This window comes from Parambassis ranga, chromosome 13, assembly GCF_900634625.1.
Source record: "Parambassis ranga chromosome 13, fParRan2.1, whole genome shotgun sequence".
Taxonomy (NCBI): domain Eukaryota; kingdom Metazoa; phylum Chordata; class Actinopteri; family Ambassidae; genus Parambassis; species Parambassis ranga.
The window spans coordinates 7,135,833-7,153,308 of NC_041033.1; the positions used below are offsets into that span (position 1 = coordinate 7,135,833).

The following is a 17,476-nucleotide window of genomic DNA, read 5'->3' on the forward strand; positions in this document are numbered from 1 at the left end:
TAAATGGGGACATAATGGCGGTGGAGTAATCATCTTGGCCAGACTCTGCTCAACTGATGTGTGAAACTCAACAGAGAGAGGAGATCCAATCTGCACAAACAAAAATGCACGCATGGAGAAAAGAATGTTTTAGTTTATTCTGTGGGCATATGGAGTCATTTACTCTTTTTTTGTCACTGTGTAGTGTGGGTCCGCTCAGCCGTACAGCATCTTTAAACTGATGTAAATAAAGAAGACTTAAGTGAGACTTGATAGATTGACTGATTGTAAGGATTTAATATAGAATTGTAAAGAAAAAAAACATGCAAAAGGTGCAACAGGCAAATATAATGATACTGTATTCAATTGTTAGCCATAGTAATATATAAAAAAGGGAAAGGAGCACAGGTAGAAACCTGTCATTCATGGTTTCAGCAGTGGATTGAAGTCATACAGTAGCACTTGTAAAAAATAAATACTGACCTTATTAAAAATGATGATAATCAAATGTAATCAAACAACAATCTCAAAGTTAAATCACATGATTCATTACACAAGGCTAATAACAATGTCAATATATATTTGTATACATTCAGATAATACTTATATCACAGTCTTCATCATCATCATCTGCCTTCTGTGCTGTATGTAATCTCCTTGTGCTTTAAAGCAGCGAGCCAAACACCTCCTCCTCCACAGATAGACTATTTACACAGCTGCCTACAAATGTATTTCATTATGAGGAAAGTACCCCTAAAAAACAACTGCTTGTTCCTACTAAAAACATTGGCTTTAGATGTTTGGAGAGCGGCCCAACGTGGCAGCCTGACAGCACACAGACATCACGTTGCTACTTTTAGACAACTTTCCTATCATCGGACTTCAACACAAAGAAGTCAAACACCATGCAACTCAGCCAGAACGAAAAGTCTGCATCATGGAACAGGACGTCTTCACCTTAAAGTTGGCCTGCCGAAATATAGCCTACATAATACTACAATAATATAACAGCATAACGCTTTGTGACAGAAGTCACACCAGGGTTTGGGTCTGATTATTAACAATCATGGGCTGCGTTCAAAATCACTCACTCACTCCCTACTCCTCATATGGGGATTTGATGTTGCAAATTAAACGAGCCAATCTCTGCCAGCTAAATGCAATGCATGATGGTACATATCGCTAATTGTAGTGACCATCGGATGGACACTGCTTTTTATGATGCATTGTGGGATACATTGAGGGCCCTATATGGGTTCTCACTAAGAATGCTGACAGCACTACAAAATGGCGGAGGCACTATATAGGGCCATATATAGTGATTAGGGAGTGATTTCAGACACAGCCATGGTTAAGTGAGTGAGTGTGTGTGAGAGAGAGAAAGAGAGAGAGAGCTGCACTTCACTTCCTGTGTGTTTCCCGCTCTTTTTGATTGGCTGCTCCGCCCTAATGTGCATCACCTGTGTCTCATTGTCTACCTCCCTTCAGTATTTAATGTCCACAGTAGTGTTAAAACAGGGACCATATTCTGCAAAAAGGAAAAGGAAAAAAAACAGAAATGAATGATGAGAAAAGTCTTAAAAGAAGTGTAAGAATGCAAAACTGTGGTCTTTCCTAGTTTGTATTTTAAGTCCAGTTTTACATCTAACAGTGGATTTCTGTTTTAAAAAAAAAAAACTGGATCAAACTATTATTAGTTTCTTGCCACTGATCATTGTTTTCAATGAAATGAGGTCCTATTTTCTCATCATTTGTTAGTCTGGAGCCACTGCTGGCTTCCTAGAGGGGGTGGGATCTGTTCATCTTGAGGGGACATGTCTGATGCCAGTATGTCAGCTTCACAACAGGATGTCACCGAAGGCTAACAGACAAACAGTGGTAACCTGAGCCAGCGGGACAGGCTGTGTTGTGGCTGCATGTACACACAGCTGTAGGACGAATGATAAAAAAACAAAGAAAATGTGCTTGTCGGTCACATGAGTTTAAATTAAGACCACCTCTGGCATTTTAGGAGTATTCCCAGCACTGGTTTTTATATATAACCAAAAGGCCTTCAGCTGTGGGCAGACACACACCTCAGATGTGGATCCAGATAAACATCAAAACCGGACATCATACAAAATAATTGATTCGCTGCGGCCGGCCGTTAAAGGCTTGTGTGGTGCAGGCGGTTCAGAGCTTAACTGGGTCAGGACATTTCTTAGTGGTTTTTTTCCGGGTTAGTGAGGAACAGGATGGAGTTATGGTGTCCCACATAGGGGCTGTTATAGGTTGATATTTTTCAGGTTAGTGGAAAGGTGATTCTCTGGACTGAAATCTGGGAAAGGAAGAGGCCGGTTTAAAACAAGGCGGCTCACCTTTGGTCTCAAAACCTTTCACTGCCTCGTCTTCAATCAGTCTGACTGGGCTGGACACCACTGAACTCTGTGCTCTAAACTCCAACTGTTGCAGCTCCTCATAAAACATGTGAACTGTTGCAGACGTTTGGGGAAAACCAGGAATAGCCCAGGTCCACCATAAAGAACAGAAACCAGATCACCGCTCTGATTCTCAAGGGGCTCACAAGTCATGTAGTGTAGGAGCGTTAGTGATAAAAGAAATACAAAAAGAAAACAAAAAATACATGATAAAAAAATGATTTAAACACATTTGATTAAATATGAACATCCATATTTCACTAATAAACATAACATAAGTCACATTTCAGGAAATATGGGGTACGTCACTTTCTTGCTAATTGTTAGCCAAAGTTAAACTGAACATTTCACTCTAATTATGGTCATTACACCACTCTAGCTTCTAAACAATTCTAAGCAAAGCTAACCTGTCTCAGCTGCACTGTCTGTTCTTCATGTTAGGCTAAGCTATCTGTCTGCTAGCTGCAGTTTTCCAGTTTTAGTGGCTTAGTGTAAAGACCTAATGTAATACATCTCTCTTTAGTTATCGAACATAACTAACTCTTGGCAGAGTGCATTTCCTGAAATGCTGAACTATTCCTATAGGACCCCACTGTACCCCCCTGTCTCTCACACACACACACACAGAGTGGCCTTCCCATCTGCTACCCATTAGGCTCCTCTTCGTCCTTCCTGCTTTCAAGAAGAACTGTTCAGTCTCATTATTGCTACAAAGTCCTGATGAGGTCTGTGCTTCTATTAATTCTTTATTGCTAAACACTACTCTGGACTCTAATAATCTCAATCACCACGCTCGTTAAATCCACAAATCCCACGTTTCCGCATATGCTGCTTGTGTTTGGTTGTTGAAGCTTGATATTCCAGCACATGTTTGGTCCAGTCGGGTTAAATATTGAACACTTTTGCTAATGTAACATTCATTTGTAATGATGGTTCACAGATGCATCACATATGGAGTAATGTAACAGTAAGTGCAGGGAGTCAGGATAAATATGTAACCTTCATTCTGATGAGTGTTTTATTGCTGGCTTAATTCTAGAAATACTGCATAATAAGTCTGTCTTAATGTTTCATCTGAAGCTACTGAAGCACTCCTGGCAGTGTGATTTCCTCTTCAGCTTCACCTGCTGTGATAAAAATGCTCCACCTCTCATGTAAATGGATGTCGGCCGCTGATTGGCTACATGCTTGCCTCCGCTGCGCCGCCCTCACAGGTAGGTGGTGGCCTCCCTGTTCTCCCTCTCTCTGGCCTGGGCCACAGCCACGTTGATGCACTGCAGCCACTCCTCGGTGTGTTTCTCATCCTGGGCTTTCAGCACGTAGGTCTTACTGTCTGTGAAGATCTCAAAGGCCCGCGGCAGGCCGCGATCACGCCGCTTCTTGGCTACCACCTACAGAAAAAAAAAAAAAAGATGGAGGAAAGAGGAGAAAATGAAACATCTGACCTCTGGTGGGGGGATTTATGACATTTGGCCTCGTTTCTCGTTTTACCACATGTATTTACTGTCCAGCTGTGACGTAAGCCTCCCCACAGTAATCACAGTAATCTTAAATTATACAGGGGAGGATTGTAGACCTTCACATAACACACTGTAACAGATTCTGGTGATATAAACAGCTTAAAAATGACAACAAAAAACAGCCATGACACTGTAAATATCAACAATTCCTGCCAAGTCTTTAAAGATGGAAACATGCTGAGGGATGGGACGGTCACCTTCACACTTTGGACCTTGCTCAGCTCTATAGGGATGTCATCCAGCTCGTCTTTCTGTGGAGAGGACAGACTTTGGATCAGGTGCATTTAAAAAGGTACATTACGTCTCATTATTGCATGTATATGTAGCACTGGCTTTGTGAACTAGTGACCTCTCGCTGCCACAGGTTCAGATGTTCAGATGTGAGCAAACCATTCCAAACCATTTACAGGACGAACACAGTTATTGTATTGTTTCTGCAGGGCGGAAACAAATTCCTCCTCCCACCAAAAGTGTAATTTTCATTGTGTGTGTGGGGTGGGTGGGAGGTTGAGGTAAGGCATGCCTTCTTACCAAACAGTTTGTTATGTGGTTAGAACCACATAACCAGAGCTAGCTGCAAGACCCATGGCGAGTGCCCACATCCTCTCTGTGGAGTGTGTGTGTGTGAGAGTGTGTGCTCTAAAACTCGATTGGAGTAGATATTTCACCTCCCAGGGAGCTGTGCTGAGGGTCTGCCCTCCACTGACACTGACATTTGACTGACTGCCGTATTGTGAAATGTTTTAAACACCCCCCCCCTTACCTTTTTCTACATTTTCTGAGTGATGATTTGCATTTGTGGAGGAGTGACTGGAGTGTTAAGACAGATGGATTGACTGAGACAGAAGCATGATTTGTCTTTATGTCACAGTTTTGTTATGTTGCTGGGCGGCACTGAGACAGTGGAGAAATCACTCTTGGCTGCTGAACAGAGCCACTTCATATTCTGTCATTTCTCCATGATGTGAATGTTTGCACAGCTTTGCCAAACAGCAAGCGTTTTCACTACCACCGACTAAATGAACAGACATGAAAGCTAACCGAAACACTACAAGAGATTACTTCATACAAACAAGTGTCTGGTGACAGTAAAATAAACAGCCGAGGATTTGAAGTCAGCAGATTGGAACAGCACGGTGATATTTGAATTACACAGAGTTAATGGAAAACATTGGACGTTTGAATGCATATTTATGATCTGTGATCCGTCTTGTTATCCAGCAGGAGGCCTGCTCCTCACATCCTGCTCTGCTGTCATGTGCTGTTCTTATTTTGTTGTCTATTTTATTTTGAAGGTACTCACAGCTGTCCTCAGATTACTTCCTGTCCTTCCCCCACCTGTGTGATTACCTGCTGATGTGGTTCACCTGCAGCCTGCAGCCTCTGCCTCCTTATTGTTGTGTGTTCTGTCTTTCTGGTAGGTTGTTTGGGGTTGTTTATTGATTTCAAAAACAATCTAGTATTTGTCCTTTTACCTGACATCAATCTGTGCCCCAGTGTAACAGCCTGTAGTTTGGCAACAGTCATTGTAAAATTCTGTATTTCATATTATGTATGCTGACTTTATAGGCAGACATGTATCTCTGCTTTGCATGGACTTGAGAACGTATCCAACCTGTCAGGCCAACAAGGCTGCTCGATCGTTCAGTACAAAGTAAAAGTTTGGGTTCTTAATCTTAACATCCCTATTGGAGGGGAAAAAAGGTCTTTCACAACACTTCAACCACCTCCAGAACGCGCTGGCAAAGATAGACCGAGCTCCCAGAACAAAGGCACAAAACCTCCCCCGGTCTGTGGCTGCTGCGAAACAGCACAATCCATTACCATCTGGACTGGAGCACAAAGACTATTGTTTAGACCTTAAAAAAAGAGCTCAACTCCACTCCTGCAGTTCAGCCACTGAATATTCCCATGTTTCCCTCTGTGATGCTGTGCCTTTGTCTAGTTTTCGGGGGGAGCATGCTCTCCTTTTGGCTGTGAAAGTTATATTAACTACAGTTTGTAGATGATAGTCCTCACAGTTCTGATTTTCTGTTGAACGAAGCAGAATGAAAATGTTTTTCTTTGGTCGGCTGGATAAACTCAAGCTTGACCTCTGACCTTAAATGATTTGCAGCGTTGCTTAATGCATTTGGAAATAATAGTGTATGTTTAGCCTTTGTTGAACTTTACAGAAACACAGGGATGTTAAAGAATCAGGCAGATGCAGTCCAGAGGGAACCTCCTCCTCACCGTTACACAGAGGAGCTGACTCAGACTCGGTGTACGAGGCTGCACCTCCTTGTCTGTGTTCGCTACTTGTGTGTAATCTGCTTTGAGTTATAAGTGGCGAGAGTGACTCATTTGTTGCAGCATCATGCTTTGGCCTTGTGTGTGTGTACCCCAAGTGTCCATCTTGGGGGGTGTGCTGCAGTCAGATTCACCAGATGCTCCCGAGGGAGAGCTGGGCTTATCACGAGATGGGATTTCCAGTGTTTCATAGGGTTTCATCATGTTTCAAGTAACACAGGACGGGGACAGTTTTCTAAGCAGGGGAGGCGAGGGATAGTAAGTGTGTGTGTGTGTGTGTGTCCATATGTGAAGAAGTCACTGCTTACGTACTGATTTGCCTCTGCGGAAGAGCAGCTGATTTCCTGCCAAGGTGAAGTAGCGGGTTTTCCAGCGCTTGATAAACTTCCAGCGGACCTGCTTCTCCTTCAGCTTCCCTTCGATCAGAGGCTGGCCCTCCTGGTTCACAACTAAAGAGCCACATGAAAATCACACACACAAAATCAAAAACAGGCAGACGAATACACAATATATTAGGTCTATCAGTGCATAAAAGACCCAGAGATCACTTAAATATCTATCTATCCATGATGCTACAGTAACACAGGCTGAGTGAAAAGGGCTACAGTTCTACAAACCCTGATCTAGACCACATGCTGAACTCTTCTACCAGCCACACATGTCCTCTTCCTCCATAACTTCCTCCACATTCAGACACAGCCTGTTGTTCAGATGGACTTAGATCAGTTATTTACTGTAAAACCCAGCAGTGTGTGTGTCTTAAAGCCCTGCTCTGGTTACAATTTCCTTTACTTTTTATTCCTGTCTGTTTCTGTTTAATAACCCTAAAGCACTGGGAAGTGTGTTCGCATGAACCTGTGTGATACAAACCAACAAACATAAAGCTATCCACCTCCAGCCAAAGTGCTGTTCACTTTAAATGAACAGATAAAGCTCCACATATGCTGATTAGAAACACCCACATCTACCTGTGGGACAGAGCTGGACTCAGAACAGAACTGACCCGTGTGTGTGTGTGTGTGTGTTTATCTGAAGCATTCATTCATTTTTTTTTTGTATTTCTTTATGTGTAGTTGAATACAAAGACTCAGCATCACAGCAGCATCACAGACTTCAGTAATTGTGTGACTGTGTACCCTTTAAATGTCTGTGTGGCTCCTGGCTCACTAGGCCTGATGTTTTTGCCTGTTCTGGTGTTGGTGCCAGTAAACCAGGGCTTCAGATGCTGACGGCAGGCTGAACAGAGCCTCTCTTTGTATCCATGATGATGAGTAAAGCAGCGATGAGATTACTGCAAGCTCCAAAGATGATTCACAGAGATGCAAGACACCAAGCAAAACAAGATCATCACAGGCCGGATCAGACAAGGAGAGAAGGCAGAGAAGCTTCTATGATGCTGTTTCATTAAAAGTATTTTTACATTAGAAAGACATTAATCCAAAGCCTGATCACTGTTTATGGGGATTTAATGGTATGTTTTGACATTTAATTTGATGAATCGATTAATTAAGAAATTGTATATTATTTAAACTTCAATAGGAATTGATGCAGAACTGCCTCGTGTTTATGTTTGATATCATTCTGTAGCCAAGCATGCGAGTAAAACTGTTGTATCCGTGTGTGTGTTGCAGCAAAAAACAGAAGACAGACAGCCTGCTGGATTCTCTGCATCATGTGGTCTGACGCATAAATCGGCACGCCTCGTGCCGCCGCTTTGCTTTGATGCAGATACCTGTAAAGTGATACCAGATTTTGCTGTCAGCCTCAGGCATGTGCAGTAGTTCACAACCTTTCCTCTGACACCCACTGACGTCAAACACAAACAAAGACAAGGACACAAAACACACACACACACACACACACACCGACTCATTAACAAATCTTGTCTGTGCAAGTACCTGTGTCCAAAACTGGTTGACCAGGGGAGGTGCTACATTTTTATTTATAGTTGTCCGTATGTGGTCATGTGTGTAGTGCAGTCTGCTCCGTCAGTGATTATTGATCTATATTTACAACTTTGTGGGAGTGACAGGATTTTAACACTGTGACAGGAGGCTGGCTTCCAACCCACATCATTACCAAAAACAGCTGTTCCTTCAAACAAGCCTAATTTCTCCCTCAGGTCCAGATATAACAACACCTACGTTGGTGCATAGCAGTAAGTGTCATCCGGTGTGGCTTTTATAATGTGTGAGTACCTGTGCGTGTGTGTGTGTGTGTGTGTGTGTAAAGGACCACAGCTTTATGTCAGAAAGAGGCTTGAGGAGGGCAGTAAGAAGTATCCTGATCCACTGCTGCTTGTAGCATGTTGCAATAACACGTTTCAGAATGATGGTAAAGTTTGTCTGTCAGTTTGGTCTATGTGTGTCGACAAGGGCAGTGAAAGAGTTAATAAACCAAGTAAGAGTTTAGTTTATTCCTGGCAGTCATCATGTAGTAAGTTACAGCTAATCTACTCTGTGTTTACACGTTTTTTCCACAGTGAACATTTACTTTTACTTTTTTACTGTACCATCACCATATTTGTATTTTAGAGCCAAAGCTGGAGAGGACTGGCTGCTTCAAGGCCAGCCACACACATCCCAGTCTGCTGCTGATCTGCCTACATCACATGCGCTGTTTGTCTAATTGGTTGTATACGTCTGTCCAAATGCTTCCAGAGGGAGTTCATTCTGCTTCCACTGGTACTGCCCTCTGGAAATCCAACTTAAATTCACAGAGAGCAGACTGAATCTTTGCACAGAACAGAAAAGAACTGGTATGAATGAATGTTTAGACTGCATGTTTAAGGAGAATCCATACATCGTGCCAACAGTCCTCCCATGATGATGATGATGGTGATGATGATGGCAATGATATCTGGTTGTCATTGTAACACGTATTTTTTGTGACATTTTTACCACTTAGAATCATCATCAAACAGTATTCATACAAATCGTATATTTATATATGAAACTTGAAACGAATATCCTCCTTTCAAAGGTCAGTGTAAACCTATAGTACTATATAATATGCAGTAAGGTTTTAAGAGGCAGATGAAAAGTAAGACAGACGGTTTGGTGGGAGAGTGTCATAGACCCTTCTCGTCATTAACGGGGCATTAGCTAACTTGTTTCCTTAACCCTGCCTCTATGCTATTACCAGAATCTCTAATAGCACCCTTGACAAATGCTGTCTTAAGTCATTTAAGGAAATTTCACTAACCCCTAAAGCTCCATCTGCAGTAATGACACTCACTTAAACTGTGGCACGGCGTGATTAATGTCTCTCTTTGGCCGAGAAATCAATTCTGAAGGCGAGAAGTTCTGTCCAAGCTGTTTTCACTGATGGATGGTGCAATAACGGAGTCTTGTTGGTGTTTTCCAACCTTGTGCAAGCAGCGTCTTCCAGTAAGGAGTAAATGTGCACAAATCCACACACAGAGACATGATGAGGAAGTGTTTGAGGTGCATTCTCACCATCCAACTTAAAATATTCAACAACCACTAGTTTTCACAGAAGAGAAGAGAGCTCACTTGTACCTATTCTGCCATTAACACACATACAGTACATGCACAGACACACTGCTCTTCTCATTAACACACACTTCAAAGACATTCCTGTAGTTAAACTCAAAAGCATATCATAAAGTATGGCAGAGCTGCTCACTTCCCTGTGTGTGTGTGTGCGTGTGTGTACCTCAGGCCAAGTCAGCATAGATTTTATTACAGCACACTGTTATACAGGCTGGCTGCAGCTTGTAATATGAACAGTATGTATACATAGTAAATATTTGAGCTGCATTTATGTTCGGTCGCCTGAAAGTGAGATGTTCCAACTCTAAATTGCACTGAATCTGACGTCAAGTTGTTGCATTTCAGTGAGATGAAATGAGTCATCACTGTCATTTACTGTAACTTGACCCAATATACTGCATGCAGCTGGACAGCTTTCAGCTGGACAACTGAGCTCCCACTGGATGTGTTTTTTTTTCTTTTTCCTGGCACTCGCTACATGTTGCGGTCCTGTTTTATGACTGTTTGCATTTTGTGTTCACATTTACTATGTGATTTTGCTTCATGTTTCATTTCAATTTGGATGGCATGGATTCAGACTATGGAGTATGGTGACTAATGGGGCTTTCAGACACAATTTTACAACACTGTTACCCTCTCAAAACACATCATTTCAACTGGCATGTGCTGAAACCTGACACTTCTGCTCAGCACGCACCAACGGACACAAGGCATGGAAGTGGAGAAAAATGTCACAGAACCATGACACAAGTTATGTGTGATTTGAGATCTTGGATTTCTTGGTTTCCATCCAAGCAGCCACATTAAGCATTAACACAGTTAACACTAGGAGGTAAAAACACATCATCTTCAGTCTTTTATTGCATATTTTGTTGCCTTTGAGCTCAGTTCACTGCGACTCTTCAACCTTTCTGTTGCTTGCACAACTGACTGTTTCAGTATTGAACATTTGCAGCACATGTTGTCAAATTCAAGATTAACACACAAGTGCTCCCTGACTTCATATAAATGACCCATCAGGTCAGAAGCATGTTTTTATGAATCCTCTAAGCCGTTAAAATCTTTTTCTGCAAGATCAAATCTCCACTTCTGTGTTTGCCTGCTCCACCCTCATTACCTTCACCTGTGCCTTTTTTATTTCCCCCATTTCACTCTCAGTGTAATAAATCCTGGCCTTCTCTGTCAGCTCCTTCCCGTTTACTATACCTGCTGGTTTCTGGTGTCTACTTTGGTTTCCTGTGTACTTTGTGCCATCCCTATTGTTTCTTCGTTCAGTTTTGCGTTTTTATTTGAACAAAGGACACAAACACATGCAAAGCCAGATGTTATGGCTCATAGTGGAATAAAGAACAATGATGTGTGATGTTGTTTCCATCTTTTATAGCTGGCTGCTGACAGCTAAATATTGATCAGCTGCAGTCTGAGGTGTGACTGACACAAACATGTCCAGCCTCAGGTGGTAAAAGTTAGACAGGGGTCACTTATTTAACACAGAGGGCTGTCTGAGTATCATGGACAGACATGCAGCCCTGTGGAGAGTGTTTGTTGTTCCACATGCATATAATGTTAAACATGATGTAACTCTAAATCCTAACTCCTCTGCCAGAACACACAAAAAGTATTTTACACACTTTACGTGTGTGTGTGTGAGGTTAATTTCCTGTTTTGGTAAAAACACTCATTGGCAAACTGTTTTTAGTGTGTGTGTGTGATAGCTGCAATCTAAACAGTGACGCAATGTGTGTAAGTGTGTGTGTATTTAACAGTTTTAATGATTTCAGCTCTGCGGTGAGAGATGTGTCTGAACCTGTGTGACCCCACTTAATATGGTTTACATCTAACTATGCTAGGTTGACAACAATGGAAATACTGAAGGCTTATTTGAGAAGAAATGCACTCTACACACATATAAAACTGTTAAGATTTTATGTGACGGCCATGCCAAGTGTGTAGAGAAGTCTGTCGATCCCCTTCAGACCACAGACTTACTTCTCTCAGGTACTCCATGTCTGTTTGAATTTGTTTCTTGTAGTGAGCTGCATTGACAAAGCCTCAGCTCTCCATCAGAGATAACTGGTGTCAGCAGGTGGTTATTATGATGAGATGTGAACAATACAAAACTACCATCATGATGAAAAAGCAATGCTGTTGCAACAGGGAGAGGCAAAAATCATTCAATATCAATAAATAAATGATCAATTAATTAATTAATTAATTAATAAACCTTTATTAGTCCCACAATGGGGAAATTGCTTAAGGCAGCCCAGCAAAGAGCGCCATACACCAGTGAGTACACTGGAGGCTATGTGGGTAAAGTGCCTTGCCCACCAACCTTCTGGTTATTGGACAACCCTGCTATACCACTGAGCCACTGCTGCCCACAATTATAGTAGTATGGTATTGATCAAAGCACAATATTCCATACAACTCACTTCTCTTTGATGTAACCAAAATCTAAATACCCCTCAGGGGGATGTACCAAAAAGTGGGATTAGTCAGTCAGACAGTGAGGTCTGGGGAGGCCACTAAAAAGTCTTGCTTTTTGGTACATCCCCCCCCGAGGAGTTTGTTTCCTGCTTTATTTTGAAAGTTTTCATGGTTTATTTTACTTCCTTCTTCCCTTCCCCTCCCCTGTGATTGCCTGCTTCACCCTAACTCTTTCCACCTGTGCCTCATTACCCTCACCTTGTGTATTTAGCCCATGTGATCGGCCTGTTTCTGTTTCTCTTTCATATTGTGTTACTTAGTTTTTTTCTTGGTACTTATGGACCGAGTGTGCAGCAGAAATGACACGTTACCGCTCAGTGACAAATGTGTTGGTCGAAACAACTGATGGGTAACTCATACCGGTTTAGAGGTCAATGTGAGTTCTCTTTCCTTTCTAAATAAACATTTGCCCTGTAGTATATACACAACTCTTTACAATTGGTGCTGCAGTTGTGAAGAATAGAGACTCAAAAACAAAATGTGTTCAGGTCATCGAATCATTATGCAACACTACAAAACCTGTTTTATTAATTACAAGCTTTTTTAGTAAAAAAAAAGGTGTGACAATTCTTTGTTTTATGTACCCAGGCTTTGTTATGCCTCGGAGACTTGTTCTTTTCAGGACATTCTGTTTGTAAGAAAACAGTTTCAAAGATAATTGTCCCTGTTCCCTAAAGCAGACAGACATGCACACAGAGCAGCAGGGTCATCCAATGCCAAAAAGGACACAAATGCACATGTATCCACACACACTCCAATCACACAGTCCCAGAGGGAGAGTACTACTATTCCCTTTCTAAATCCTGCTGTAATAAAGAGAGGCTGGCATGAGTCTGAAAGGTAATCATCCATTCCTTGCAGTCATTCAGTGATTATGCTGGTTTGAGCAGTGGAAGAATAGTGTTCATTTGGCTTCCAAACTGTTTAGATTACAGACGCTGTGTTTACTTATGTGTGTGTTTGTGTGTGAGGAGACGAGTGACAATGAAACAATGACATGGAAGAAAGGGAAAATGAAAAGCTGTAGACCCAGCTTAATGACAGCTTCCACCTAAATGAGCCGTATAAATATTAATCATTCGTTCAAATTAGACAGTACGATGTTATTCCAGGAGCTCACTGTAACACAGTCATACTGTTGATTTCTATAATTCAGTGATTTGTCTGTGTGGGACAATGCACATTAGTCACTGGAGTTAACAGTAGTGTGAACGTGCTGTTGAAATAGTCAGAGCACAGCTAACAAGCTGAAGGTTTGTACTTTCTCTGCAGCGATCTGCCAGCAGAATTCTAAAGTTAAAAACGTTGAATTAGAAGTAATCATAGGATTTAAAAAAATGCAGGAAATGAAGCTTTTATTGGAATTAGGCCTAATCGCACCCTAATGCCAGGAGAAGTTTATTACCAACTCTGACATTGTAACCAGGGTTGCTGAGTGCTGATTACCAACAGCTCTATATGTTGCTAACATGTTTTTTTTAGATACATTATACATGGTCAAATATATATGTACGTTGTTGTTGGTATCTTCATATTCCAGCAGGTAAGGCCAGACTGCAGCATAATTTCAGTGGACATTAGTTGGAGGGGGGGGCTCCCAATGGGCCCTTAACTTGACTCTTGAGGCAGTGGCTGAGAAACCTAGCACTTTGTTAATAAACATAAACAGAAGAGTTCAAGCTGGGTGTAAACACACTTTTTTTCGTGATGGTGGACATATTGGCTCGGCTGTTTTCCATTTAGGTGAGCTTGGACCAGATTAGTGTGGTGTTACACCTGTTTTTTTCCTCTGTGACAGTCGGGTGATGTTGATTAAAAAAGGGCTACAGGGCTTTCTAAATGGAGCTTCAGTGAGACACCAAGCTGGGACCGACCTCTCCTCTTTTAGAGCAGGACTTTAGGAGAGACGAGATAATCCTTTATTAGTCCCCCACAGGAGAAATTCACATTCACATCAGGCTGCTAAGGGTGATGCTAATGTTAGCAATTATTGGTTGTAATAGAGGATTTGACTTTCTAACCTCTATTGTGTCATCGTCTGACTCTGTTGTGTCCCAGGCAAACATTATTGTAAGGTTAATGTGACATTAGTGCCTTCTGGATAAAAGCATTTTATGTTGGGCCACTATGAATCACCCAGATAACTCGATATGTAGAGGGCAGAAGTTCTGGCAGCATGTAAGGGAAAGGAGATGGCAAAAAAAGAGAGTCATGGTACACCAAAGTGTACACACAGTGTTTTTGGTTTTCCAGATTATAAGCTTTACATTCTATCTTCTCATCCCTCTGATTATTGGATCTTTTGATATGAGTGCAGCCATCATGATCAACCTTTTTTTCCCGACAAAAATAAACACAAATGAACACACACAGGCACACCTGCATCCCATCTGCCTGTTCCTTCCACCGAAAAACAGCTTCCTGCCTCTGGCTATAACTTTCTGAAAAATACCTGCTGGCTTCTTATGGGCTGCCATCAAACACAGGGGAATAGTGCAGACTTTTACAGCTACTTATTAGTGACACTTTCTCTGAAACCAGTCTCTCTTGTTTTTACCCATCCTTCCTCGTCTCATCTTCCTCCATACTTCTTCAATACAACATGTGAAACAAACTGCCTTCTGCTAACTCCTCTTATATGATTAATAACAGCCTCCATGTGAGGTCAACAAAGAGATACACGCAAGCTTAGAAGCCAACATTTGCTCTTCTGTATGTCCTCCTGGGGCCAAACTGTCCCTCACTGATTTATAGATGCTTTAAACTGACTGTACCATCCCTCATGTACACACACATGTGCTGTGAGTGAGAGCAACAGGCACCATGTGATGAATAACAGCATAAATCAAGCCAGGGAATAGTGAGGAGCCGCTGTGTCTGTGTCACAGGTGTATAAAAGTGCAAACACAGTGAACTAAATGCAAGTTTTGATCATTATTCAACAATACTGATTCATCAGGACAGGTGCTCAGTGAGGGGCTGCCTGTCCAAAGTAACCACTGAGTGCTGACTGACTTGCTCTGCTTACAGTGACCCCTTAAAATGCTAAAATCCAGCTGGCAGCTGTTTATCAAGAGATGCTCCAGTTTCCTACACTTTTCCCTTTAAGGCGTTTGAAGTCAAAACATCCCACGGAGCTCCCCCTAGAGAAACACAACTACTGTGCTCAAGAGAGCTTTGGAGATGACAAGATATGAGAGAGAGAAATCTCTGAAAATCTCTGCTTTCCTTGCTTTGTTCAGAGGAGAGAACAGGGAGGCTAAGATCAGGGGAAACCACAGCAGAACGGAGAATGTTTCATTTGCTGGTTGTTGATATGCGAGAGCAAAAAAATGTGCAGAGTGTGGTTTTAAAAGGGCGGAGGAGGCCGGTGTGAGATAATAACAGCTCATCCCTCCCTTCCTTTCATCTTTATTTCATGACTTTAGCTCCTTTCCACCATGCCCCAGAGCCATGAAAATTTCTGGGTTTAACTGAGAATTCATAACAAACCAGTAGGATTAAGGCATGATGCATGAGAGGGGGAAATCATGTGTGTGTTTACCTGTGGCTTTCTCCGGGTTGTTACACATGAAACACAGCCAGCCTCCTTCTTCCTCGCTGTATCCAAAGAGGTCAAAGAAGCGCACCTCCTCCAGCTGGATCTGAAGGTTGTCCAGGTCCTGAAGACAGAGAAAACAGAGACAGCTCAATATAACTGTGTAGCAGCAATAATTTGACACCTAGGTGCACAAAAATGGCTTCAAACTTGTGTTACCTTTTTATAGTCATACAGATTTACACAAAGAGGAAGAGGTTGATTTTAAAATGTGCACATCCACACAAAGAAACTCTAAGAGTTCGCTACTTGAAGCTTAACATAGCAGTCATGGACTGCTGATAACAAAGCCAGTGTTTAAATCTTAGAAATCCCTGAAGGTGCCCTGCACATGGAAAGAGTTACACTTCCCTTTAAACACACTTCAGTGACACTTAAACCCTCGAGATAATCATCACTCTGATGATCCATTTTAGAAAGAGAGCTGGAGTTAGGCTCACACAGAACACCCAGAGGCAGCTGGGCTTAAAACCAGGTACTGGTGTGTGTTTGACCTTTTGACCTGTTGCTCTTCAGGCCTTCATGATAATGAGTGTTTAGTGTTTGAGTCACTTCCGCCCTCATTTCAGTGCGCAAACAGTGCAGGTCGTTACGGAGCAGGAATATGATGGACCCATACATCACAGCTTTCTTTGTGTCGTTACAATTTAAATAAGTGAGGTGAAAGGGCTCTGCCTGCGGGTACAGATAAACCAGGAACATGTGTGGCTGAGCAACGCACAACATCTGCGGCTTTACTAATATCAATACTCTCATGGCGTGCCGGGGACAGCGGCCTTCAGAAGAAGTATGCTGCAAAGGTCAGAGTCATTGAAAAATCATACACCAAATAAGAGATGCTGCTATAGTTTACATTGATAAATTAGCAACATTTTAATGAGTTCTTCTGTGCTCAATTGTCACCATGATGATGGGCTAACGTAGCGTTCTTGCTTTGTGTTTCAAGGCAACGTGGTTAACCTCCGATCGGCCCACATATGGACGAGTTTGAAAGCTGACAGTATGTGTCATCAGTGTTCAAGGTGAAAGGTAGTTCTAAAGTGTCAGGAATAGACTCCACAGTCAGTCAATGGATGAAATCATGCTATGTCCATATTAATATACAGCCAATAGTTTACATTTTCCTACCAGCTGATACCAAAATCCTGCACTATGAATGTCAGGATTCTTTCTTTGAGGTCATGTTTCCTGTTTTATTTTGAAATACTGACTCCTGTCTAGTTTCAGGTGTCTTGTCTTCCTCTCCCTCCTACCGATGATTACCTGCTCCTCCCTAATGTGTCTCACCTGTGTCTCATTGTCCCTTCCTGGTGTACTTAGTCTGCTTCTTCCCTGCACTCCCCGTCAGTCTGTGTGTGCTTTGCTGGAGAGATGCCAGTGTTGTGAAAGTGTGTCAATGAATCATTTTGTATTTTAATCTTCATTCTTTTAACTTGTTTTAGCCCTCTTCTTCTTCTTTGAATTAGACATTTCATTTCCTGCTAAACACAAACCCAGACCATTAAAAAATCATTCACATTGTTTACTGATTACAAAGCAAAGCTTAAAAAAGCAGCAAACAGAAGACGATGAAAGACAGACTGAGTCAGAGGTTGAGCAATGATGTGTAAGGCTGAATGTGGAGCCCTAAATGGCTGCCTGAAATGAATTGCCAGCAAACAGAAATGAGTA

General features: G+C 42.0%; 1 protein-coding gene across 3 annotated transcripts in view; it reads right to left on the reverse strand.

Annotated features, from left to right (window-relative positions):
- Window positions 1–1,364: 1,364 nt before the first annotated feature.
- The window catches only part of veph1 (ventricular zone expressed PH domain-containing 1), a 61,091-nt gene continuing 44,979 nt past the window's right edge, over window positions 1,365–17,476 (reverse strand). Inside the window, exons 12-16 of one of the 3 annotated variants that reach the window (XR_003671604.1) lie at window positions 15,752–15,869; window positions 6,518–6,654; window positions 4,114–4,167; window positions 2,337–3,787; window positions 1,365–1,507 (exon numbers count right to left, since the gene is read on the reverse strand). Coding sequence is in view for 1 of the 3 variants with exons in the window: in XM_028420176.1 (XP_028275977.1) it covers window positions 3,605–3,787; window positions 4,114–4,167; window positions 6,518–6,654; window positions 15,752–15,869 (492 nt within the window). In the remaining 2 variants the exon portion in view is untranslated. Of the gene's footprint in view, window positions 3,788–4,113; window positions 4,168–6,517; window positions 6,655–15,751; window positions 15,870–17,476 lie in introns of all 3 variants that reach the window. The other 2 variants (XR_003671603.1, XM_028420176.1) reach the window with 2 other exon arrangements.